The 27,886-nt window shown below is 44.8% G+C and overlaps 1 protein-coding gene across 1 annotated transcript in view; it reads right to left on the bottom strand.

Annotated features, from left to right (window-relative positions):
* LOC147724097 (transthyretin-like) overlaps positions 1-18,018 on the bottom strand; it is a 52,866-nt gene extending 34,848 nt beyond the window's left edge. Inside the window, exons 1-2 of the mRNA XM_086965678.1 lie at positions 17,864-18,018; positions 13,575-13,720 (exon numbers count right to left, since the gene is read on the bottom strand). Coding sequence (XP_086821804.1) covers positions 13,575-13,720; positions 17,864-17,953 — 236 coding nt within the window. The 5' untranslated portion in view covers positions 17,954-18,018. The remainder of the gene's footprint in view (positions 1-13,574; positions 13,721-17,863) is intronic.
* Positions 18,019-27,886: the final 9,868 nt, after the last annotated feature.

The raw sequence follows: 27,886 nt of genomic DNA, 5'->3' as shown, positions 1-27,886 counted from the left end.
TTTGAGTATCTGCCTTTTATTGCAGTTTTATACCTCCACTTGTACTTTGTACGCTTTTGTAACATGCACACTTGTCACTTTTTTTCCTCATGTAACGTATCATTTGCCACCTATTGTATTTTGTTTGCTCTTGATACTTGCTCAATTGTCACTATTGCCTCCTGTAACGTAACATTTGCTTTTGTAACATGCTCACCTGTAATTTTCTCCTTATGTATCATTACTGTTTCTATTGTGAAGCTCTCCGACACCTTCGGGTAAAGTCTGCGCTATATAAAAACGCATAAAATAAAATAAAAAAATTGTACATGGAAGTCATACAGGGGTAGATTTATGAACTTGTCACACAGTGCAGCACAACAATTCACCTTGTTGCAGTGCATTGCTTGGCAGGGAAGGGGCAGGAATGTGTCCTATTTAAGTCAATACAGCACATTCCTGCCTTTTCCCCGGCGTTGGTGCCCTTTTGGCATCCTAGCGCCAATGCAGGCACCCTTGGGTGCCTCCATTGCATGCACGATTGTTTTTTGTGCAGTAAAGGGCACCTGCACAGAAACAATCCTGAGAGGCATATTTCTCTTTCTATGTGTTAAGACTGCAGCACACATAGAAAGTAACAAGGTGAAATAAAGATGTTTCTTCTTTCCATGCCTCTCCTGAAAAGGTGTATCTTTTTGGTTCACTCCCAGGTTTACCAACTCTGGTAAATCTGGGGATGGTCAAAATACATGTGAGTTGCATGGGAACAACCATGAAACGCCCATGGAACGCCTTTTTTTCTCCTTGTTATTTCCTCTTTCTATGTCTGAGGCATTCTGCATCATGCAACACACATCTTACCATATACGGGGCATTTCAGCTCTCTCCGTTTCACACAACGCAGCAGCTTTGCTTGCTGCCCTGAAAAAAACATTAGCAAATATGCCTGGTGTCTCTTCTGGTCTGGTCTATGTCTAACCTTATTCACTCCACAGAGAGGGATTACAAAACACTAAAGCTACAGGTGGCTCCGCTATAATGAAAACCTTAATCCTCGACCCACGAAGCAGTGATTGCAAGAAGTGAGTGGCAGGGTGAGACACTAAATTCTCCTTGATCTCCCATTACTGCCCACCTCTAAAAAAGGGTGTGAACTTGATGTGTATGTTAGAACAAGTATGTTAGAATGATATAGCAATTCAGTATTGGATTAAAGAGTAAATAACTTTCTAAATTAGAACAAATAGAATACATGGATGCAATATATAAAATAAATACTATAATGTAAAACTAAACAATATGAAAAAGTAAAATGGAATGATTATGACTGGTCTTCAATAATCATTTTTACTATCATACATCCCAAAATGATTAGACCCCTTTCATTTATTTTTTGAGGGGGGTCTTTGAATATTCCATATTTAACAGATTTTCATACACCTTGATCTCTAAAATACTTACAGTAGCGAGCCACTACTTGGAAGGGACACATCAACACTAGATGGGATTGTGTCTAGGGCCTGTATATGAACTTTGGCCTCCCCAGATACACCTCTCCATCTCAGATAAGGCTAGAGTTTTTGCTTCAGAAACAATCCTCACCAGGAGAGATGTGTACTACAAAATCTGGAACACCAACCAAATCGATTAAGTTCGTATTTATGGCTGAAACTACCAACTAAAATCAGTTCGCCTGCCCAGGCCTACCTCAATGAAACTAGAACGCAACTTGGCCTACAAGATCTCTGGACAACATCTGCAACTCATTCCAGCTTTAAAAAGGTGGTAACTAAAACCATCAAAATCATCTCACTGACTCATTTCAAGGCAGCAGTGGGGGCCAGAACCCACCATTGGCATCTGCTGCAAAGCTATGACAGAGCCTCACCCCAACCCTACTTTCATGCAGGCTTTTCTAACTTTCTAAAAGAAAAATTCCTGAGATATCGACAGGGTATCCTACCATCACTCCTCCATGGATATGCATCTCAACCATAACCGACTGCCAGCTATATAGAAATGGGAAAGAAGATATGTTGCACTGGGTATGCACTTGTAAGGAATTACTGGGAGAGAGAAAAATAATTTTACGCCCACTCTTCAACCAAAGAGGAATTAGGTAATGCAGGCAGGTGATGTTGTCATGTTTTTCCCCAACAGACACACAAATGAACGGCAGTTTTTTTTAGATTTCTCCTCAGGTACTAAAAGAAACTAATGGCATCCCATGGCAGTGATACATAAGGACAAGGAACAAATGGCTGCATACTTGTACATATACGATTCAAAGCAGGGAACACCCTGCAGCCTTGGAACCTCCTCAACAACCAATAATACTGTAAAAAGCCAACTTAAGTGTTGAGTCACCTCCTTGATCCACTCTTCTTTTAATCTGAAAAATATGTTGCTCTGCATATACATATTTTTAACCCTTTCTCTAATGACAATGCTGTTTAATGTGTGCTTGGGTGACTGTACTGTGGACCTGTCTCTAATGTGTAAAGAAGAATTCTTTTTTTAATCTATTGGAAGTGACACTCCTAAATTGTATCCTTTGTATTTCATTCCGTGGAACCATTTAAGATGTCAGTGTAACATTGCAGTTTTATTCATGCAATGGTTTCAATTAACCATGCAAATTAATAAATATAAATGTCTACTTAACTTAAACATATACCATTGGCTGATTGGGACCTCCCTTGAGGGCTATCGGGCCTGCCCTGCTACTGTAACTATCTGAAATATTACTGCTTATACATGCCTTGAAAAACAAACTTCACAGTGTGAGCATCCTGGTCCGGCACAGGGAAAAACGTATTATGATTCATGTGGAAAGCTGGCTCTCTATATAGTGTAATAAAATGGATTACACTGTGCAGAGAGTCCAGAGAGTCCAGTGGGTCCAGGGGCTTAGGGGTCTTGGAGCAAGGGAGCAAAGCTGGTTCATCGGGACCTGGGCTGGGATGCTCGGTGCAGAGTGTTTGGCTGACTGGGCTGGGTGCGCATAGATGCATCACGGTCAGGGACAAACAGCTGGCAGGGGAGAAATCAAGGCAGCTGGGCCACTCTCAAAGTGGGTCTCAGTCATGCTGCTTTCCCTCAATGGACTGGACTGGACACTCCCTGTTGGTGTTTGGTGCAGGGGGTACAGTACCCTGGCGGTTGGTGCTGCACAGCTTCAGTTGGTCCTGTTGTCTTCATAGTCTGTGGGGAGACAGATCTGACATTTCAGAGCGCAAGTACCTTCTCCTGTCAATCTGCAGTGTCAGTCAGAACCAGGAGCTGCAAAGCAGTGGACTCGACTTTGTTTGTCGGTGCCTGAAAACTGCAGAGGAGTAGCTCCTTTACTCCAAAAGAGACTATAGGTGATTTTCGAAGTACTGGCAGGCTACCCAAGGCTTTGGCAATCGTCTAGCTCTCAGGTCGGGCACGGTTTTGCATCAAAGTACACAGGTCTGCTGCAGTTCTCTCCTGGCAGGGACTCTTTTTCGTCCTTCTTCTCTTGATTTGTCAAATCTGAGTTCTTGAATTCAGGGGTGCCACCTAAATACTCAATTTCGAGTTGTTTAAGGGGAATGGCTGGCAATAGCCAATGCGCTACCTAGCTTTAGGGCGTTGACACCCTCTATATGACCATTTCTGTGGGAAGTGGGCATATGCCTGACCCTGAAATGCTAATTCCATCCTAAACAAGATAGAGGAATCTGAAAGGTTGGGTTCACATCAACTGGCCCTGCCCTACGGGTGGTGCTGGCTGAATGTAGGCTCACCTACTAATCTTACTAATTTTCCCACCTGTCTTGCCACCAAAATGTGGGGTCGGGGCAGTGGGTTGGGCATCTTCACTCTCTGGAAAGGCTTGGGTCGCATAACAAAGGCGGCAGGGCCTTTGAAGCTTCCCACACTGGAATGCACTTCTTTCGTGGAGGAGGTGTGAACACGTCTGCCCGGAGCAGGCTTTGTACCTGGCCTACGAGAGCAAAGGCTCTCATCCCAGGAGGTCATAAACTTGTCAATGTTGGGCAGCTGGTTGAGAACGGTCAGTCAACAAATTCATAGTTGGTAGGTTTTCCGGGGGCTCCTTTAAGGTGCTCTCTGGGTGCATTTATTAATAAATCCAGCAATGGAATTAGTATGGGTTTATTGAGAAGAGGTGCTTGGTACCAAACCCCATGGGGTACAGTGAAGTCATCATGTAGCTGGAGAACTCATAATCACGAGTGTCCAGCCTATGTACTTGTCATGGATTCTGTGTACACTTGTAATATCTATGGGTGAGCTTAGATATCAAAGAGACATATACACTCCCTCAGATATGCCCACACATGGATATAGTGCACCCTTCCTTAGTGCTGTAAAACCTTCAATAGTGGTGACTTACCTGTACCACATGCAGTGATTAGCAGGAATGGCACGAAGGGATGGGTGCCCTGTAGACTCTTCATTTTTCTCTGCACGAAGACACGCAGACTGCAATGGAGGTTTGCATGAGTTTGGTGAGGGGTCCCTTAAGTTGGCACAATTTGTGCTGCAGACCTTTGGGGCTCTCCTCAGTTCCAAGGCCCAAATATACCAGGAGTACCCCTTATTAGGGACTTACAGGGATCCTAAAGGGGTGTCAATTGTGAAACAATCATACAGTTTCAGTTACAGTTGCACCAGATACCAGGCAAAAAGTGGTGGGTGACCATGTCAAAAGGGGCGCTTCCCTACAATTTACTTCCAAAAATAAGAAGATGCAGTCAAAAGTAAAGTGATGATTAATCTAGCTAGGATGCTGTAAATGTATCATCATTCTTATTGTCTACAAGCTTGGAAGCATAGTAACAGTTGGGTGGCTTTTCATTTGCAAACCAATTGATGGCCTCATCCAGCTCTGCACCAGAATATGGACCACCCAAGACTACTCTTAATGGGCAAACATCTAATCAACACCCAGAAGTAAACAAGCAAATGGCCTGGCTATCAACAGTGAGACAGATGCAGTGATCCCCGGGTCCAGTTGTGATAGGAGCCCAGTGCATCCAAATTATGGCTGTATTTACAAGTGATCAAATAAATGAGAGGTGGTGAGGCATTTTCCTTGCTTGCACCTGGTCCTATTGTTCCATTGCTATGCCACTGAGACATTCCAGAGATTTCTTTCAATTAAAAGACCTAATGCGAATGTCTCAGGGAATAAAACATGTGAACACCATCAAGAACCTTTTCAACCTCTATTCCTTGTCTCCAAACACACAACAAAAACATTATTTGCATGCCTTTTTTTGCAAAAGCAGTTCTAGCTGTTCGGGCAGTAGCTATTGACCTCTCTAAATCAGTGGACTGGGAGGTAAGGAAGGTGATAAGAGACAAACAGGGTAAATGGATTTGGGTAAAAGTTTGAGTCTAAGCAGTCCCCCTTGATCTGTTTAAGTTGTTGATGGGCCCTTGAGAGAAATATTTGCTCCTGCAATGAGGGAAGAAGAGCCCTCAATTAGGGGAAGCAATTTTAACTATATAGAGGACCTCAAACGGTATACTTCTAACAGAAATAAAAAAACAGATGAAACCTCAACTGCAAAGGCTGTTGATTCAATGGAATAGAATTTAAATCTGTGTGGTGTTTGGATCATCTGAACCAAACACAGTTTATGTATTTTTCAAGTGGAAATAGTACAGCTTCACAACTGGATTTCTTCTTAATCACAATTTTTTTTTAAGTGGCACAGAACGATGATTTGGACTAATGCATTTTCAGATTATTCAGTAGTGGGGATCACAATAGAGATGGAAGCTTCTAAAACTTCAAGCTCACAATGTCAGTTCGATGGAACACCCCTGGTAGATCAGATTTGGCTAGGTGCAACACGTAGGTTCATAAAGGAGTTCTTTTAGGCTATTTGAAGTACTGCTTTACCTTTTGCGATATGGGAATCATTCAAGGCAACAGTTAGAGGTCGGATAAGTGCACATAATTCAGCTCAGAATAGAGCTCAGAAAGCTCAAGCCAAGGCCATACAATGTTCTATACATAATGTACAAAATGCATTAGTAAGGGAAAGGATAGACTTAAGACCAGAATTTGAAGGGAAACTTGACCAGACCAAGTAAAGACTGAGAGGCATTTTTATCCTTGAAGAGATTAATAATACAAAAACGTTTCGGCAGAAACTGTATGAAGAGATACCAAAGGGGATGATGAACAACATGGCTTGGCAATTCTGGCTGGACTGCTCAGCATCCTCTTTGGTATCGCTTTGTTCGCCCTAAGTTGGCAGGGTATGCCCAGACGTGGGTCCCTTGCTCATTCTGCCACTGGATTCAAGATAGCCGAACCCGAAACCGGTCCCAGGATGCTTGTTTCCGGTCCAGGGAAGACATGGCTTGGCAGTTCGGGCTGGACTGTTCCCATGAGGCATAGGGTCGGACTGATTTGCATATGGCCATGTCTGAACTGGGGTGGTGGAGTGAGCTAAAGAATGATGATGGATTCAACCCAGATCATTTGACTGGGGGTGAGTGTTTGATTTGCTCAAACGCTCTGTCCATCATCCCCATTGGTATCGATAATACAATATTAGCAAACAATTACGGTGCCAACGTTTAGGATGTGACTATAGAACCTTCAAAGAACATGGCTGTTTGAAGAAGCAGATGACTGGAGGATGGGCAGCTTGAGAAAATACCTTCAATATACACTCAACATCATGGTACATCTTGAGGACAGATCTACGAATAATTATGACCCTTGGGAATCTGTCCAATAGTACAAATGCCATATACTAGCTCCATGCAGCCATTGGGCCTCCAAGGGATGCAGGAGTGATCCCTCTATGATCACTGTGGGGCTGGGCTCTAGCCTCAAAGGGATGCGCTACTGGCAGCTACAAGGTTGTCTCTCTTGAAAGTACAGCTAACCACTGACTAGAGCTCTTTTCAGGATCCTCACCGGATTATTTCTCCGACTCTCCCATGCAAGCTGACATCCAGGTACACTCGCTGTCGCTCATTTAGATTTTGCTCAGGCATAATCAGTGGCATTAGCCTGCCTTTCAGAGCAATAGGATACAGTGTACCTCCCAGCTTCCTAGGCACGCTAGACGCTAGCTGTGGCAGCCCCAGAAAATGGCTACAGGTGCAATGCAACACTCACACGACGATGAGACCTTGGCCCTATTATGATTGCCAAGCCTGTGAGTCGCGAGAAGCAGGTTTTACAACAGCAAAAATAAACCTTCACAGGACCTAAAACTAAGAGGCTTATTTATGTGTGACCTGCAGCACCGGAGGTCACTTTTTTTGATGCAGCATCCATTTGCAAAAGTGAATGTTGTCCTTGAAAGACAGCTTCTACTTTGTGAATGTAGGCTGCAGGCATTGGAGGGAGCACACAGTGATCTAGGCAACTCCACTCTGCTTCTCCTATGTATCTCACATCATTAGCTGAAATTGCAGCCTCTGCCACTTCAACGGACAGGTTTTTCAAATTCAGGACTTTTTTAATGTCCATATTGGTATGGGTGTGAGTGGCGCACTGGCATCCCAGCATTTGCAGCCATATCGTAAGACTCGCAAAGAGAACTCAACCTCATTATTATGCTTGAGGTAGTACTTTTAAAAATCCAATTGAATGTCAGTTTTAAAGATGTGGAAAATTCAAAAGGTTGGTCAATTTTCCAGTTACTGAGGTTTGGGGTTAGGGATAGAAATGGGGAGTCTAAAGGTGTTGGAAGTGTTTAATTTGAGCCTGTGTTTTCCGCCGCTTGTCAAAGGAACTTAATTGTCAACACCAGCATTGTCTAATTTAGAGAGAAGCCCCACAACAGTTATTTATTAATTCAGGAAACATTAAAAAAAATGACGAATACCTGCCACCCAAGCCATTCTTATAGCTTTAGGGGTGTGGAATAATCTGAGTTGTCCCACTTGCAGGAGTGTGATGGCTAGTAGATGTGGTGGTGCACTGGCAGGGGAAATGGCAGAGGATGCAGTGGCCTCTTGACAAGAGCCCCGGCACTTAATTATTTTCAAATTAAGCCCTGGATGTTGGTCATCCAAAATACATGGACTAAAAAACAAAAAGTTGCCCCCAATGCAACAATTGGAGAGCAGCACCAGACCAAAAGAGAGGCATCTGTCTTTAACAATGCTTCTTGTGAGTTTAGGAGATTGTTAAAAACTGCAGGCTTGACTACACAAATCATCATTATTTTTACTTTATCAATTTCCTAATAAATTACAAAAAGTAATCTCAATAAGAGTGCCTGGGGGAAGTGTCTCCTTTTTCGTGATTTCATTATTGGATCATTCATCCATCCAGTACAATATAATGGTTTGCGTCAGCAAATGACATAGTTAGAACATATTAACAGCAGTCCACAGTACAACCAGAAGTAAAATAAAATTACAGAGGCTTTTAAAAAGGAAACGCATTTGCCCGTCAGCGGCAGTGAAGTCAAGGGAACCAAGCCAAGGTCACCACATTCTTGGCTAAAGACTGCTGGCTTCTTACTGTGGGAATGTGCTCCTATTCCACACTGATGTTTACTCCCTTCTCATTCATACTTCCTGGAGGAAATTCCAAAACAGCAAAAATGACGAAACACCTCTGAAAATGGCATTCTTAGGAGTACAGAATAATGCCATAACCATGACTGAAATAGTAAATAGTGAAATAGTGATGTTGGTATACAAATCATAGACACAGAGGACAGGAGTATACCCATTAACCCAGTTGAGACCCGGGTAAAGTATGCATACACAAAACAATGTCTCAACTGTAATTATTTCGTAAGGCAATTTAAATACAAAGAATTAATCAAAAGGAGAATTGGAACAAAAGGAGACCCAAAAGAATTGGTAGAAAAACAAAAGGTTCTTATTTGCAAGTAGTTATAACAGCACTACAATACATTGCATGTATAAGTAACCATAAATGGGTTGCACACCATACGTGCTTGTGACAGTGAACGGCGCAGTGACACAAAGGTCAGTGACACAACGGTGAGAAAACAGCGTGAACAGTGCAAATATTACAGCGTTTGTGGTCAATAACAAATAGAAGGTATATACAGGATAAGTATTCCGTTTTAAAATTATTTAAATTGACCACATTGGAGCTAAAGATAACGCTGGAATGTCGTCAGTGTTTCGACCAGCCTGAGTTCAGGTCGTCATCAGGTCCAGGTTACTTGAGTTTGTAATAGTGCTGTATAGGTCAAGAAAAACAGGGATGAGGCCAAGGAGTGACCAAGGGTCAAGTAATAAAAGAGCAAAGTGGTGTTGAGAGGAAAAACGACCTGAAGGTTGGGTGGTCACTCCTGGGTTTCATCCCTGTTTTTCTTTACCTATACAGCACTATTACAAACTCAAGTAACCTGTCCTGATGACCACCCGAACTCCGACATGTCGAAACTCTGTCGACCACTCAGCGTTAACTTTGGCTCCAATGTGGTCAAGTTAAATACTTTAAAACCGAAATACTTACCTGTATATACCTTCTTTTTTGTTATTGACCACAAACTCTGTTATTTTAGCAACGTTCACGCTGTTTTTTCACTGTACTGTGTCACTGCGCCATTCACTGTCACAAGCATGTACAGTGCACAACCCACTTATGGTTACTTATACATATAATTTATTGTAGGGCTGTTATAACTACTTGCAAATAAGAACATTTTGTTTTTCTAACCAATCTTTTGGGTCTGCCTTTGTTCCAACTCTCTTTTTGATTAATTATTTGTGTTTAAATTGCCTTGCAAAATAATTACTGGTTGAGACATTGTTTTTTTGTATGTGTTGGTATACAACTGGCAAAAGAAGAACTTCAACCAACGTCAAAAGTGCATTTATAAAGAGGGCCTCCCGTCTTTATCAGCTGAAGGAGGCAGACCAAACCACCAAGATGGCATGGTGCATGCTGGACGGATTCCTGTCTGCAAAAGAGTGAGGACCCCTACCTTCAACAGTGCTGACACTCTAAAGTCTCAGGTAGACAACATGCGGTGGGGTCTTGTGTGCTGAAACACAGTGCAGACCACCCTAGCTAAGACTGGCCAGGCCTTCAGGCTTTGTGAAGAACCTTTTCTAAACCTACTGCCTCTGCCCTCTTAGACGCCTGAGGACCTAGGGAAATGAAGAGCCCTCTACCTCATTCTTACTTGCTTTAAGCCGGTGTGTGACTGATAAATGTATTTATTAATTAGAATGAGAATGGGGCATCTGACTGTAGATACTGCAGTAGTGAGAGGAGACAGTGCCCATGAGTCCAGAAGTTCTCTCTGGATGACTCTAGTACATCTCGAACAGCGCCCCGCCTTTTAAAAAGAAATATCTGGCATAACCTGATTCCCCTCACTACCAGCCAGAGCCTTCACTATCCACGTATCCATGACTTCTTCGCCCTCCTTTCTTCTGTTCCCCAATACGTTCATGTTGGTCCTATGCATTACCGCTCCTGCTCCCTGTCTTTCTTTCCACATGCCCATACAACACCTAAAACCTGCTACTCATGGGGTATTGGCACTTTGCCTGGTGTGATATTGGCATTTTAGGTAAGACAATAGAGGGCCTCTCATGATCTTAGGCATTTCCTGTTTCCAACAACACTATTCTGACTCTGTCTCAACACCCCCCAGTCTTTCAAAGGCTCTTATTCACAAAATAACTCTTTGTTTCCTTCTGCCAATATTAACAACCAGTAGAGAAACCATCATGCTCTAAAACCATTCCAGTTTCCAACAACCCAGCTCTGTCGCCATCAAAGACCTCCAGGCCTGTCAGGTGCCAAATCATCTCATAAAATGTCTCCATTTACCTACATGCCTAGCTGTTTACCTAAGCTGGAGTGTTTCCCTGAATTGACTGTATAACGCATGCACCCTTACACAATGGTGCAAGAGTGCCGGCGTTGCCAGCAGGATTGTTTTTGTGTAGGAAGGGAGACCTCGCACAAAAACAATCCTTATAGGCTTTTTTCCTCTGTCTATGTGTGATGCAGAATGCATCCCACATGGAAAGAAGAAGAAAACTAGGAGAAATACAGATATTTATCCTCGTTATGCCTCATCTGGGGAGGTGTATCATTTTTACGTATTCCCAGGTCTAACACTCATGGTAAATCTGGGAATGCGCCAAACTCCATGGGTGAATGCATAGGAACATCCATACTCCACCTATGGAATGCATCCCTGGCGCAGAGGAACGCAACGCAGGCATTTGTGCTGCGTTGCACTAATGCAGATTTATCAAACCACTCAGGGCAACACAAGGTGGCCTTACATAGCTTGATAATTATTACTTAGTAGTTGTGTCGCCTGTGCGCCCCGTTGTATGGCGCAAGGGAGATGCAACTGCTTGATAAATATGCCAAAATTTTTGAGTACCCTTTCCAAATCAATTGATCTTTGTGTTGGCCACACTTTTTGTGGCTGTAGTTTTCAACTTCAAGTGCAACTGCCTAACTCTTATACTCTGCCTACTTATCACCACTCACCATGAGAAGAAAAGGCTTCTGTGAAGGGATACTTATCGAACAATGGATTATTCCCATGGATGTGAACATAAACGTAGCCCCACTGCCCCCTCTATGTTTATGTCACTGGGTGGGCTTGTGGACCTACTATCTAGAGACACAAAGATCAAGATACAAGCCACTACATTTTTTTCAGTGACTTTTGGGTGTTTTTAACGTAAAGTAACATTTTAGTAACATACGCAAACCCTGCTCTTCCTATGGAAAGTCTAACCTAACTACACAGTGGCTACAGATCTGGGTTTAAACCGTTCTTTAGCCCACTCTGCCAACCCAGTTCAGACAGGGCTATATGCAAATCAGTCTGACCCTGTGCCTCAGGGGGAGGGGGGTCACATTTTGTCTCTCTCAGAAGTCTAACAGGCTAAAAAATCCTTTTCTTCTTTGTGGTTATGTGTGTGAGAAACATGGATTTTCCATGAATCTCATGGAGGGCATTTAGACAGGCACATTCACATTCACTTTGGATTTTGGAAATCTCAGCTATCATAGGGAATGAACATGCAAGAAAAGTTCCCCCCAGATGTGAAACTGCGGATAATTGTTGTTTTTGCATCTGTTCCCCGTGGATTGAAAAAAAGGGAGGAATACTCGAAACACAAATTGATCCATCCCGGCATTTAGGAATTCTTCCCTTCCCTTCACAGTTCTATACAGTGCGAACTTGACCCAAAGGTGTCAGAGCGCTTTATGTTGCGTTATAGATAGACATCTTTATTTGTTTTTGTTGGGCATGGGAAGATTAAGTGATGTGCCCAGAATCACAGGATGTTGAGCGTCCCTGCCGAGACTCAAACCCAGCTCCGCACCTTCGGGGTCGAGCGGTTGAGCCATAAGGCCACATACTCTCCCCAACCAGATTTCTTGTTTTTCACTGCATTGTTGGGGGCTTGCCATTGCCGTTACGTTGATGGTAATCATTTCTGGTGAATACACTGGCAGGCCACTGACCAGCAGCGGCCTGTCTCTCGGGGTGCATGCCCCCCACCCCCTTTTGGCATACATGAAGATTGTTTTTCAGGTGGAGCAAAGTTCAGCCTGACAAACACTCTTTATATTCAGGTCAGACAGCCAGGTGCTATACAGGCACTAACTGTGCAGGCGCCTGGCTGCTTAAGCTGAACCTAGCTGGGCTGAAAATAACACAGTTCTGTGGGCATGACCTCCTCAACTCTGCAAACCACTGTTAGTCACTCTCATGACGAGGGGGAGCGTCACTGATAGCCTTGGCCTGGGTCGTTCAGTTCTAAGTCCTAAAGTACCCAGGGCTGAGTGTCAATCAGTGACAGCTCATCACAGACTGGTATGGAGCTAGCAACTCTTACTGACCCCATTCCATTCTCTGATGAGTAAGGGACTGCCTTCTCCCCTCACCGGCTAACCTAAGGTCAGACAATGAGGGGAGGTGGCAGTCCCACCCCTCCAAGGACCTCAGAGGTTTCCCTGAAGCCAGCCGAGATCACCGATGCAGCTGCCAAGTTGTTTTTGTAATGACTGGTAAGTGCGTGCAAGACATGTGTGTACGTATGAATATATTTGTGTTTGTGCACACACGCTATAAATGGGTCTGTGTGTGTGCTTGTGAATAATGGGTATATCTGTGCACGCTTGTGATTGCATGGGGGTGTGAATGAATGTACATGTAGGTGGGTGAGTGTATTTTTGTCCGTGTGTGCCCTGCTTGCATCCCACCCGTTCATGTTACCAGCCACCACAGCTCCTGACAGTGTTCCTTATAGGTACTTCCCCAGAAGGGGAGCTTGGCTGTGACACCTGCTTGCGAGGGGCAATGTATTTACCTCAGTGCCTCAAGACCAACTCAAGCAGTTTGATTTGGTGTAATTCCACTCCACGTGCAAAAACAAAAATGCATGAACTTTCCACGTTTCACTTTCCACACTGGGATTTCGCACATTCCTAAAATAGAGTATTCCTCTGCGAGCCGCAAGTGGATATTTAACCATGTCTCACCTTTATTTGTCAAAGGGTATTGCCTGTATGTATATTTTTTCTGATCTGTGCAAATCACACATTCAGCCCTGTCAGTAAATATCTTTTTTTTCTGTAAACTGGAACTTACTCAGAGGTAACGAGACTCCAGCTTCCATTTTCAGTCTGCTTATATACTTCCACAATGATATTGTTTGCAGGCTTTCCAAAGGTGGCATCCAGAATTTTCACTGACAAAGACGATTTCGAATTGTTAGTCTCCAGGGCAGTGTCACCCTTAAAACATAAAGAGAATGCAGAAATATGTTAGTAGTAGTAACTTTACGACTGCGGAGACTCTGGGGCAGAGAACGTCGCGCATTAAAAGATAGACCTGTCCTAAAATTCCCTTCTCAAAGTGTTGCTGCCATTAAAATTGTGCAACATTGACGGAAGGATTGAAAAAAGCAGAAAAAGAAGATATTTCTAGTAGTAAATCGGGATACCTTTGCACATTACCTAAAAGTGACAGGTACTACGCCCCGGAAATGAGGCAGGCGATCACGTGTCCCAGGGGGCGGGATCACGTATGGGAGGGGCTATTTCCTTATTACAGTGTTAAATATTTGACTTGCTTTTGGCTTGTTGCCTCAAGGTTTCATGGATTTTTTTGGGTGTCTACGTTCTGAACCAAAAATCATCAAAAGTACCAATGTCTCATTATTAATCAGTACCATTTGAAGTAGACCCTTTTTCGGGCAAAAATATTATTTTGCAAACATTTTATATTTTTTTAATTAAGAGTAGATATAATTATACAGATAAAACAATCTACATTTTAAGCAATTCTTGAAAACATCAACTTAATTATTAAAGCATATAATATTTCACAATACCAATATGTGGGCAGAATTAATACCCTGAAAAAAGGAAAACAGTAGAAGGAAAGCAAGACAGTTTAGGATTACAATTCGTAATACCTAAGTGCCAGATGTACAAAAACGTCTGTTTGCGATTTCCTAATTTTTGCAATTTGTAATTAGGAAATTGCGAACAGCTATATATAACAGTGTCTCAATCACTGTTTGTGGTTCCTAATAGGTCGCAAATGGACCTGCCTCATCAATATTCATGAGGTAGGTCGCAATTTGCGACCCCTTGTGAATGGCTACAATCACTGGGATGTTGGCCTGCTTGGATCAGCAGACCACCAAGGCAGTGACTGCTTTTTAAATAAAGTTATATATTTTTTTGTAAAGCTGTCGGCTTACCTTAAAGGAACAGGCTGCATTACAAAAATAAAAAAGAAACGTTTTCTTTTAATTTTTGAGAGTAGGCAGTGCCTGGTCTAAAAAAACGTTTTCACCCACATTCTAAAAGGGGTCCCTTGGGGATCTCTTCCCGTTTGTTAATGGGTTACTGCCTCCATTAAGGACTCGGTAAATTATAAGGGGCAGATTTACAAGCCCCTTGCGCCTCTTTTATGTAGCTGTTGCGTTTGTGACGCAGCCGCGGCGCAAAAGATGCGCCATGCAGCGGGGTATATACAACGTGACGCATCAGGAGATGCGTCACGTTGTAAAGCCCTGCTCCAGAAGGAGGCGTTTCTGGGCGGGGGGGCGATTTCACTCAGTCACTTTTGTGCCCATGCTGCGTCCAAACCCTGCACCTGCTTGAAGCTGGCATAAGGATTGACGAAGCATTGTACGGATAGGGCCCCCAAGAGCCTTGCTGGAGCTGCATCGCGCTTGCGATGCAACTCCAGCAATGCCCCGCATTTACGGCACAGATGTGTCACGCATCTGTGCCATTTTTGCCCCATGGTGCACCGCATTGTAAATGCGGCGCATCCATGGTGGCGGAGGTATGGCGTACAATAACTGGTGCATCCCTGATGATATGCAGGGATGCGCCAGTTATTGTAAATCTGCCTCTAAATGTTTTGCAATTGCGTTTTGGCTGCAAAACATTCATACATATCAGAGCTTTTCAGTATTAGGAAGGGACGTGCTAAACACGCCCCTTCCTAATACCGAATCACAAACGCAAAATACTATTTGGTAACAAGTTACTGAGTCGCATTTTGCCTCTCGTGCATGGCAAAATGCATTTTACCTGTCGCAAACGTGAGTGTACAGATTTATGAAACAGGCTCCGCCCTGTAGAATCCTCCCACTGATGAAAACAACCTAGGCTATTCACACACAGCTTAGTTTTGGGAATTTTATCACACTGCATTGATTTAACCCTTTGTGATCTGGGTAAAGCTATGCACCCATTTGTTAATAAGTATTGCACAGGGGAAAAAAGACGGTGTGGCATAAAAGCATGAAGTTTATTAGACTAGTTATTACCATTGTTGAGGCAGAAGCGGGGCATCATGACCCATTCGAGGCTTCACCACTTTCCCTCTCTCAAGTGTAATAGCAAATACAATATTGCACCCTATGCATCTGCATACATACCACATTCATATGCAAAAAGGTTACTACTACTTTTAGGGACGCAGTCCCAAATCGTGGTTGCAAAAGTTCTATATTCAGTGACCACAGATCAGAGGCAGGACAGACCATGCTTTTTGTGTGCTTTCTGCAGTAAGCACCAACATTTTAAGTCAGAATCAGACATCCCAATAACTAAACTGAAACGATAGTCACATGATCCCCTAGGATCCGAGGTAAGTTGTGTGCATTACATTTTTGTGATGCTCACGAGGATGTAGTCTCAGATGACCATGGCTTTAGGACAGAAGTCCCGTGACATAATGCAATATTGCAACAACAGGGTTCAATTTTCCAACCGGCGTAACTCTCGTGAGAGAGTGTTTTGTTTTGTGGCTTCCGAATGCTAGCTTTGAACCATCCAATCTTCTGGACAACAATTCTACACTGTTCCAAAAAGTATCGGCAATCAGACGGCAAGTCACTGCTTTACTTTAACCAAAACCTCAAGGTCTCGATGGTCACCATTAGAAGGTACAGCAAGAGCCACTCCCACGTCCAAAGTCAATAACCTGAGTCCCAGGGCCAGCTGCCAACCAGAAGCGAAGAGAAACCCTTTTATGTGCAGCACCTTGGATATATGTGCAAGCAACGCAGCATTCTTACCACTACCCAGGCATGGTCGAAGGCGGCAGTAATACACAGTCGGTCTGATTCACAAATGTCAAAATAGACTTTTGTGTAAGTTTAAGATATTTTGCAATTCACAAAGCAATTTTACGGGTAGTATCTTTCCTACTCCAGAGTCCTACACGCATGGCCGAGACTCCTCACATAAAAAGATAGGCAATCGTAAAGATACTGGGGCAGATATACAAGTAAGTGCTGCAGCGCGGCACCGCAAGCCCTTTGGCTGCGCCATGCTGCAGCATTTTCAGAGCACAGGGATGTGATATATTTACAACGATATGTTGCATTCCTGTGCTCTCCCATGCGCTGGTGCTCAAACAGCTGCCATGTGCCGGCAAGGCACCCTTGCACAGTGGTGCAAGGATGCCTGCACCATGGGGAGATTGTTTTTGCGTAGGAAGGGGCACCTTCATGCACAAAAACAATCACTATAGGCATTTTTCTCTTTTAATGCTTGCTGTAGAATGCAGCACGCATTGAAAGAGGAAAAAAGGAGGAGAAATTAAAGCATTTCTCCTCGTTGCGCCTGGCTTCATCACCCCCAGGGTGGTGTAGCAAACTGACACATTTCCAGGTTTACGATTTATCGTGATCTGGAAATGTGTCTGGTTCAGGCGGGCAACTATAACTGAATTTTGGAGGGGCTGAAAAATATTTTGGGGGGGGCTAATTCTTCTAATCATAGACAGAGTGGCTGTAAGAAGGGATGATCACACAACAAAAGTCTCATTTTCAAGTAAACGGTCTTTTAAAGACCTGTTAAGTACTCAGGTGCGGCTGCAATTAGATGCTCACCAGTCCACAAAGCTGTGTCAGCCAGGGCTGACACACACAACGGGGGGGGGGGGCTGAAGCCCCGTGAGCCCAATGGGTGTTGCACACCTGGTTTGGTTCCATGGGTGTTGTATGGGAACACCCACAGCAACACCCAAGGAATGCCCCCCTTTTCATGCAAAGTGCTGCGTGTAAAGGAGCCATATTTACAAGGAGAGGAAAAGCCACACAGGGTGGCTTTTCCTGTCCTTGTAAATATGGGGCAGAGAAATGCGCTGCCATTGCGTCAGAAAAATTGACATACTGGCAGCGCAAGGGGCTTGTAAATCTGCCCCACTATGCAAAAATTAGCTTTGTGAATTGCAAAAAAAATCGTAAACATAACCTAAAGAGGAGGTTTACCTTTGTGAATCAGGCCCACAATGCAAATCACTGTAAGATGATTCCCCTGCATTTTTAGCTAAGTGCCCCAAGTAACGAGTGGCTCGGTCTTAAGAAAATCTGATAAAACACAAATCTAAAAAAAACAACCTACCGCAGGTGCTGTTTCAGCCAATACCAGGGCAGCCAAGCCAAGAAGTATGGAAAGAGGTGCCATTGTGACGGAGGTTGGGAATTCTGGCATGCCGTTTTCGGGCTTAAAGGTGAATTTATACCCCCTTCCTCTCACATGCGGGTGTTTACCAGTTTGCAATTCCCGCAAGACCTGCTGATTCGAATTATTTACTAAGTACACAAAGAGCAAATGAGTAACCCACACAAATATGGACCTTGCCTAAAGAGATTACCTAATTTGGAACTGGTGCATGCTGAAAAATATGTGCCTTCTTATTCAAGCCCAGTGTGGGGTCCCTCATGCCCCCAGTCAGAATCCACGGAACATTTGCACAAAGGCCTCCTTAGCATCCCTGTTCTGTAACTGTGGCAGGCACAAATGAGAAAAGTTATATTTTTGTACACATTATTGCAACATCCTTTTTCCCCTGTGGGCCCCCTTAATTCGAGTAACATTTCCAACAAATACATTCCCATTTTCACAGATTCATTATTTGAAGAAGTGTTCATCTATTTTCACGTGCCCCAGTTGGGTATTCAAAAGGTGGACGTCACCAGGGTCATATCGATATAATGATTAATGTTTTATCCTGGCCTTGCTGGCTTGGAAACTAAAGGCTCTAGGCCTGCTATTCCTATGAGGCTACTGTTCCTGACCACTACCATACCATTAGAAATGCTGACCCGGGCACTCTCCCACCCCATCCCCATCTCCATCTCCCCTTTAGCCTGAAGCCAGCTGCATCCTGTCACCAAAGTCCTAGCACTTGTGAACAGTGTCTGATTTACCAAGCGTGTAGTTTAGGTGATGGCTCTTTCAGACATTGTTTAAACATGGGATCAAACTGCATATTCTATAGCACATTTTTCATTAATTGACAGAAAATATATAGGTTGTGGGGACGAATAATCAGGTCCATCAAGCCGTTTTCCCTTGCCCTAATGTCTCTCAGCTTTTTGTTTGTTTTTTCTGGCAACAGTTTGTGTTCATGCAGGACCTCTTGGACAACATGTTAAAGGATGTATTATTTATCTGGCCTGGTGGCACAACTGGTGCTTAAATCTAATTTTTCTGTGCCCTGCTGGCTCACTTTGGGATTATAGAAGAGGTCATATATACCTATGCGGCCTTCCTGTAAAATGGATCTTCCAGCATATATTTTGCACCTGCTCAACCCCAAGGGGGTATACTCTAATTTCTTTGGGCACATGGCCCCATGAAAATGAGGAAATGTCCATGCAGCCACATCATGTTACACATTTTGGTGCAGGGGTAAATGGGCCACCTGTAGGTGCATTCAATTCAATTCAATTCAAAGAATCTTTATTCGTGATTAAAAAACACCATAAAAGCACACATATATATACATAGATAAAAAGTCATTAAACATTATTCAAGATCCTTGTACAAAGTATTAATAAAATATAGAAATACCGGCAGGAAAGTCCAACAATTTTAAAATGTAAAATCCAAGACATGTCATTCATCTCCCCTGGTTAGCCTTAGACGGGCCGCTACCTTAATAAAATTCATTATACAACACAAAGTTAGGGGGTCCGAAGCTTTTTGTAAAAAGACTAATGCCTCCCTGGCATGTTCCTGTTTGGCTTTTTTTAAAACATTTACAAGAAATCTGCGCCTGGGCATAGTAAAAAAGGGACAGAGCAAAACAAAGTGAAGGGAATCCTGCGGAGACCTGTTGTCGCAGCCGCAGGGTCCCTTCTGCTCGATTGATGTAGTGAAACCTGCTGGTGAAGCCAACATAAAAGGGAGTAAATTCAATCTGAAACGGCACATCAGGAATCTATCCTGTGCGTTGTGCATAAGGTACAGATAAGGCTCCATACCCTCCACGCTCTTCACCAGGTTATGGGCCCTCACTGTCTTTTTAACCCCTTCAGCCTCAGCTCTGCATTGGCTTTTCCGCTCTAGGAAAATTTCCCCTACGTGCTTCTTATGCTGGGCTAAAATTGTTGCAGGGTTAGTGAAGAGGTTCCCAAAGCCTAGTTCCTCTAGGGTATTCTTTACGTATTTGAGCCAGGGAATGCGCATACATTTGGCCCTCTCTAAACAGTCCAATAAAATTTCTCTGCTGAGAGACGCATCAGGATTAACCCAGATTTTTAGCCAGGCCACAATTGGCCTAAGTTTTACCAGGTCATCCAAGTATGGCCTTCCTAATTCCCTGTGTGCTACAATTCCAGCGGTACTAGGTGGTGCCCTCAGGATGGATTTCAAATATTTATTTTCTTCCTGTTGGGTTCTTGTGGGGTTCACAAAGCCCCATACTTCTGCCCCATAAATTACTTTGGAGCATGATATGGAGTTGTACAAGTTCATCACCTGTTCTGGGCTCCATCTGCCTAGCCTCCTGCCGTAGCTAGCTATTGGCCCGTTGGAGGCAATCATTTTACTACAACGCTCCTCCACCAGGGAATTAAACTGTAAGGCACCATCAAAAGTTACTCCCAGATAAGAAAACGTTTTGACCTCTTCTAAAATGTGGTTGCCTATTGTATAAGTAAATTTAGAAGAAGTTCTTTTACCAGCCAGGAGCACATACGATTTACCCAGGTTAACAGAGAGATCTAAGGCACCCATGAACTTAACAAATCCATCAATCAGGATTTGTAAGCTCCGGGGTGTACGTGCGATCAGGACCGCGTCATCTGCGTAAAGCAGAACAGGAATATGACGCAACCCCACTCTTGGGGAGTCTACCTTTAAATCCAACAGAAACTGCTCCAAATTATTAATGTAAAGGGAAAACAAAAAAGGGGCGAGAATGCAGCCTTGTCGGACTCCACTCATACAGGGAAAAGAGTCGGACAATCCTCCCTCCCTGTTGAATCGGACCTTGGCCGTGGTGTCACTGTGCAATCCCCTTAGTATATTGATTAAACCACTCTCGATCCCCATACTTGACATCATGTCCCACAGTTTCTCCCTGTTAACGTGATCGAATGCTGCTGCCAAATCCATGAATCCCATATAGATCGATTCATCGCTGGCCAGAGTATATTTGGCAGTCAGCATATACAGGTTCAGGCATTGATCACTAGTGGACCTCCCTGTCCTGAAACCGTATTGAGTGTCCGAGAAGGTTTTATTTTCTTCGATCCACTCGGGCAGTCTGTTGAGGATCGCCCTACCCAAGAGTTTAGCCGATTCGTCAATCAGGGAGATAGGACGATAGCACTTAGGGTCGTCCCTATTGCCCTTCTTAAAAATCGGCACAATGATCGCTTTGGACCAAGACAGTGGCAGGCCGCAGGTGATTGCAGTATTTATAACCCTGGTCATTAAAGGGGCCCATAGTTCTATACTGCTCAGAAACAGGTCGGGGAATTCGGTCAGGGCCCGGGGCTTTGTTTTTAGTCAGATCCTCTATCCCAGCAGTAATCTCCTTAATGGTAAATACAACAGGTGAAGCCTGAATTGTGGTTACCGGTAACTCTACAGGGGTACCAGGCTCATGGTTATATAGACCCCTATAATGGGTGACCCACTGCTCTGGGAGGAGGTTAGCCCCTATCTCCGGGGAATCATTTTCCTGGAAGGTCGGTTTATTAATAATTCTCCAGAAACCCGCTAGATCCTTTCTTTCCCCTGCTTCTCTTAGTTCTGCCCATGCTTCTGCCTGCAAAGCAAGTTTCCTCCTCTTGGTCTCTTTTTTATATTTTTCCCTGCACTCCTTAATTTTTTGAGGGTCCCTTGGTTTAAATTTGAGGCAACTTTTCAACTCCCTCAGTGCTTTGGAACAATCTTTGTCAAACCACCGGGGATTATCATGGTTCCGTGTGGGCGCACTAGTTTTGAGTAGGCCATCGATCAGGTTAGCAATCTGGTTGAATGCTTCCAGTAACCTTGATCCGTGGACTTCTATGTCTAAACAATCATTAATGGCCGATTTGCCCGTGTCCACCAGGGCTTTATAAAACTTTTCCCCATCTATTTTGGACCATTTTAATCTCCTGCCTTGGTCTGTTACTCTCTCCGTGATTGTGAGGTGGACTCTGATTCTAGAACCTGCCCTATACATCAGCTCCAAAACAAGAGGGTTATGGTCGCTGAAACTGCTCCATTCTATCCCTACGCTAATTATCTTATTTAGCAGGGATCTCGAGGCCAGAATATAGTCTATGACTGATGAGCATCCCCTGCCCTTGAATGTGGGTGGGAGTGTGCCATCCTTCTGTGTGCCTATCATGTTAATGGTATGCTCAAGATCATACTTAAGCCGAAGCATACTGAGAGCCAACCCAGTGGGTGTATGAGAAAAATGCGGCCCCTTCTCCATAGGGCATTGGGACCAGTCTGTGTTTGTCTGGACCAGTGCCGGACAAAGGTGGCAATTAAAGTCTCCCGTGAGTAGCAGCGCATATGACTGCCCCTTTTTCTGGAATGTTGTTTCTTGACCCAGCCTATAATCCAGTTCAGCTACTAGTGGGGTATGGTTGCCCGCTATCTCGTTGTTATAGATGTTGAAAACAGTAAATCTCAACCCCTTCCCGAGGAACCAGACTGCCTGAATCCCATATGAGTTCCAATCTGGGGAGGACGAACTACCCGGAAGGTCTAAATCTACGTAAATGGATAATCCACCCATGGCTCTCCCTGATCTGGTTTTTCGCGCGGGTACAAAGAAACACTTGTACCCCTGTAAGTGATAGTTATTCACCGGGGCCCATGTCTCCTGCACACAGATTACATGAAATTTTCTAATGTAATCAAGCCACTCTTTGTTATTAAATTTGCCTGCCAAGCCTGCTGTATTCCAAGAGATCAATCTCAGTACCTCACCACTCTGCTCTAAACCCCCCTGAGACCTCGTTTGTGTCTCCCGCTCTAACCCTTGCGTGTCCAGCCCATGTCCCCCTCCTATACATTCTATATCTATAACCCTAGGTCCAGCATGCACAGACTTCCCAACACCACTCGGTGGAGTTTGCTGAGCCAGGCAACTTTGCTCCTCCATCTCCTCTGTCAGAGCACCCTCTTCCCCGTCTCCCAGGGGGGCGTTATCCGTTTGTCAATCCACCCCCTCAAGGCCATTCAAACAGTTAAACCGGTTGAAGGTGTGAAATGGTGGCTCTGGTCGGCCAAATAATGGCCTGGGGTTAAATTCATGATGTCTCCCCCTTCGACCAACCCTCTCCCAGTTATCATAATTTTGGGGCGGTGGCACAGGAGCAGGGATAAGGGGAAAAAAGAAAGACACGCGAAGGGTTTGAATGGTGGATTCCCTAGATCTATTCTTTCCTTGGCATATGTAAGAGACGGTGCCAGCGTCCCTGAAGCTCACCAATATGCAATCCCCTATTATGGATTTGTATGTTCTCCCCACCCATGGCACTCTTCTTACCATTATAATTTCGTTATTTAGGTGTACCGGGAGGGGTCTGTTTATGTTTAGCCACTTGATTACCCTACTTTTTAGGGAACAAAAATCCTCGGTTTCACATACTTCAAGTGGAGGGACGCCCGCCATAACTACAGTGAAATCATTTGTCTCAGGGGGTAAATTAGGCCTGCGTGGTCTAGGGGGAAGCTTCATTAGAGGAGTCAATGTGGTGCTGTCTACGGGCTGTGTCAGGGGGACAGGGTCTACAGAGGGAATGGGCCTATTAGAATTGAGGGACTTAGTAGGTACAGGCTTAGTCCTCAAGGGTTGTGGGGGGGCCACAACATTCGCAGCCTGTAAGGGGGCTGGACTCGTTACGCTATTTAAGGACTGATGGGGGACCAGTGGGGTGGGAATAGGCTCCGATTGCTTTCCCTGGTGACCAGCCGGGATTTTCATGCTACTTAATGTAGCCTCCAGAATGGTAAGTCTAATCTCGACCTTTTTAATACTCTCACTGATTGGTAGTAATAGCGACCTGAGCAGGAATTCCAAGTTACCAAGCGGGGCAACAGTAAGGGGGACATTGGCAATATTAATTCCTGTGTCTTTTGTCAGAACGGGGGCCAAGCCATCTTGAACAGTAGGTTCAGGGTGTGGTTCGTCCAATAGTCTCACCGTCGATGTGGGAGGTTTTGAGGACGTCCCAAAGTCGGAGTGAGGGATTTTGGGTTTGTTTTTCCCCTGGGCTCCCTTCGACTTCCTCCTGCGTTTGTTAGGGGGGGCCCATGTACTCCTTGTGCGGTGGCTGGCTTAGGATTAGCTTTCCTAGCTTTCGGGGCTGGAGGAGGTTGAGAGACTAGATCAATGGTCACCCTACTAGGGCTTGGGCTGATGGCTGGGGTTAGACTCATAGGTGGAACTGGTGGGGTGTTCGTACAATCCCTCAACAGGAGTGGGACATCATCTATTGGGGTCAACTCCTCCCTAGGCGTGGTGGGGTATTCTCCAAGGGGTCTGTTTTTCAGATTATCTATTGAGCGTCTTCGCTCTGCCCTTAGCCGGGTTAAGTTACTCTCCTTGTCCCCATCCCCCACAGCCCGGGGAAAATAGTTCTCTAAGGTCCTGTTTTTAACTCCTCCCTGCTTCATGGGGGTGACCTCCCTTGCCGGGGACGGCATGTCAGTAGATGGTCGATAATAGTCAGTGAGGGGCTATAACAGCAAATTGGACCAGGGTTCAAATTGCCAACACAAGAGGGTAGGCCCAGCCCGGCCTACTCCGGCCTATGACGGCCTAAGACGGTCCCGCCCTTGTCCCGGGCTTCTACCGGCGCCCTCCCGCGCAGCGGGTAAAGCTACTCCTAATGAAGGAAGGAGGTGTTCAGGGGGCGGGGCAAGCAGGGAGAGCGTCCAGGTGCAGATGATGTCAGCGCAGGGACTCCTGGGCAATGGAGTCCCTGATCCTCACCTGGCGCTCGCAGCCCTGCTCTCCGCGGTTCCAAGAGTTCCCAGTCACAGCAAGTAAGCAGCAACGATGCGCCCAAGCCCACGGGCGAAGCGGGACCCGCGAAGCGGGTTCCGCGAGGTGTGGCAGTGGAAAAAGCAGCCTCAGCAGAAAGGAGCTCGCACGGGCAGGGCTCACGCTCAGCAGTCAGCAAATGTCTCCCACCAAACAGGGAGCAAGCAGGCACTTTTCAGCAGTGCTCAGGGGGCGGGGCAAGCAGGGAGAGCGTCCAGGTGCAGAAGATGATGTCAGCGCAGGGACTCCTGGGCAATGGAGTCCCTGACCCTCACCTGGCGCTCGCAGCCCTGCTCTCCGCGGTTCCAAGAGTTCCCAGTCACAGCAAGTAAGCAGCAACGATGCGCCCAAGCCCACGAGCGAAGCGGGACCCGCGAAGCGGGTTCCGCGAGGTGTGGCAGTGGAAAAAGCAGCCCCAGCAGAAAGGACCTCACACGGGCAGGGCTCACGCTCAGCAGTCAGCAAATGTCTGTAGGTGCATTCATTGTCGCGCCACAAGTAGTCCACAGCTAGATTGACTCCTGCGGATAACCATTAGGATGAGGGTGGTGGGTCCAAGGAACCCACAGATATCCAGTGAAGGTGTGTGAAGCCACGCACTGACGTCTCTTGAAAATTGAGCTAGGTCTGCTGGCAGTGAAAGACCATGTTGAAGCCCCAAATTTCAAATGGTGGCTGTATCTTTCAAGTATGCACTCTCCCCAGGCTAACCGTTGACTGTCAGAATAATGCCTGCACTGGAGAAAGGACATTTACTTTTACATATTTAGGTGCACTGTCCCTTTCTATGCAGGTCGCACAGAAAAAGAGTGCAGTCAGGGACAACGCTCCAGTGCTGTGAGATAGGGAAATGGGAACCATCTTCATTGGATCCCTCCTAACATTGTCTTGATGGTGGTAGCCCCACCTGACTAACTCTGCACTTGCCCTTGCTAGAGGTAGTTTTACAGGTTTGGGGGAATGGCTTCTCCTTCTAAGTAATGTCCTTCTAAGGATAGCATGTACACACAGCTTTACAGAAGAGCAATGTCAGGGTTGACTGCCTCTATCAAATAAAAATAACGAGTCGCCCAATAGGCAATTGGGTCTTCAAGCAATACCCTGATCACGGCTGGCGATGTTAAAAGAATTCACATATTTTGGAGAATACAACCAATTGATCTTGAATTTTTATATCACACATTCACAGGAGGTGATATTCCTAAGTCCAGTCACCCATTCACCTAGGTCGGGAGCTGTAGGTTTCCCCCAATGTTGCTTGATACAAATCTTGGCCACAGATAGACCTGTTGCCATCTACTGTTTCTATGGTTGGAAATACGGACAAAATCAGTCATTACATGGAGAACAGCTAATTGTGGTGTGGGGGTTATCTTGAGGCCAAATTGTTGTGTATGTAATACCAATAACCAGACACGTTTGGGCATTCCCTGAGTATAAGTAATACATTGCAAGCTGAATTACCACATCTCCAGCAGTCTGAGTAGAGGAAATGGCCTGACCTGTGCAATTTAAGGGGTGTCCATTAACCATTCCATAATAGTTTAAAGAACAAGAAATTGAACCAGGCTTATGATAGAGAAATCATGTGTGGAGAGTGTGAAGACACAGTTTTCTTCTGAGTACTCAGTTTCTAGAGTGTTCTGCCGGGATAATCTAGTCCCTGGCCGTTCTGTCTAGAAAAAAGGTAATCAAAGAGTTCTCCTTACAAAGCTGAAGCCACATCTCTGTAAACATCCCATTTCTTGAGGTAGCCGAGAATAGTCGATGTTGACTCTCCAATCCACTTACATGAAGGGGGGTCAATTTGCGGAAAGGGGAGTATCCACAAACTCAAGGGCATATTAATAACAAAGTCACAAATTGCAGCTTAGAAAGTCACCTTGTTGTGCAGTGCTGAGTGACAGTGAAAGGGAAAGAATGTGCCACATTTAAAGGAATACAGTGCATTCCTGCCTTTCTCCCTGCCCTGGCCCTGTTTTCGCTTCCTAGTGCCTTTGCAGGCACTCTTGCACCATGGTGCAAGGGTGCCTGTGTTGCATTTAGGATTGTTTTTGTGCAGGAATCCTGCTATATTTAAATTCAGCCGTAGCTCCTCCGCTGAGGCGTAGGAGAGCCGCCCACTGCTCTTTGAGAAGTGGAAAAAGGACAAATAAAATTATAATAGCACAATGTTCTTATCATTTTATTTTTCCTAGGCAGTTTCACGGGGCTAGGCTGTTGTCACAGCCAGCAGGGGGAGGAGTGGTTGGGGCACTTAAGTATGCATGATGGTTTGGTCAGCCGTCTTGCGCTGACCAAACATTAGTGCATACTTAGCATGTTCTCCACTGCACTGTAATGCACAGCTTTGGTGGAGAGCATGCCCAGGCTCTCACTCCCTGTCTGAGCACCGAACTACAGCGCTCAGACCAATCACAACACTGCTGTCACGCTGGTGTACAAAAGGACCAGGAGCAGACGGTGCGGGTAAGCTTGGTGAGTCGGGAGTGGGTTTGGGGGGAGTCAGCAGACGACGATGAGGGAAAATAACATAAAAAAAGAAAACCACTTACCTTGCCTTCGCCCAATGCCAACTTGGTTATGCGGCAAGCACAAGGTAAGTGGGTTTCTTGTTTTTAATGCTATTTTCCCTCGTCGTCGTCTGTCAACTCCCCCCAAACACTGCGCTTACCTGCACCAGCCGCTCCTGAAAAGGACCACCTATGTGAATGAGAAAGAAATCAAGCAAAATGTCTAGAACAAAAAAAAAGAGCTGTGACTCTATGCAATAAAAGAAATCTTCTAAACATGTGCAATACAAACTGCAAAATGTAAAAATTTTTAAAGACTAAAATGCCTAAATGTCTAAACCTAAAATGTCTAGTGACTAGCTGTCTCTAAATAACAAGCAGCACTTCTTCCTCATAACATAACATTTTCAGCTTATTTATAAGGTTCTAGACAAAGAAAACACAAAGATTAATGTCATGACATAAAGTAAAAAGATGGTACTAAAATGTTACTTACACAGCAAACCAATCCGACTGCTAATTTCCAAAACACCTACTTGCAAATAATTTTAACCTTCAACCCGTTTCAAATACATCTCCTCGGTTAAGTAAGCTATAGAAATTATACTTTTGCACATTAGAGAC

This window comes from Lissotriton vulgaris, chromosome 4_1 (assembly GCF_964263255.1).
Source record: "Lissotriton vulgaris chromosome 4_1, aLisVul1.2, whole genome shotgun sequence".
Classification (NCBI taxonomy): domain Eukaryota; kingdom Metazoa; phylum Chordata; class Amphibia; order Caudata; family Salamandridae; genus Lissotriton; species Lissotriton vulgaris.
The sequence above is the reverse complement of the archived record's forward strand: the minus strand, read 5'-3'. Positions and strand labels throughout refer to the sequence as shown.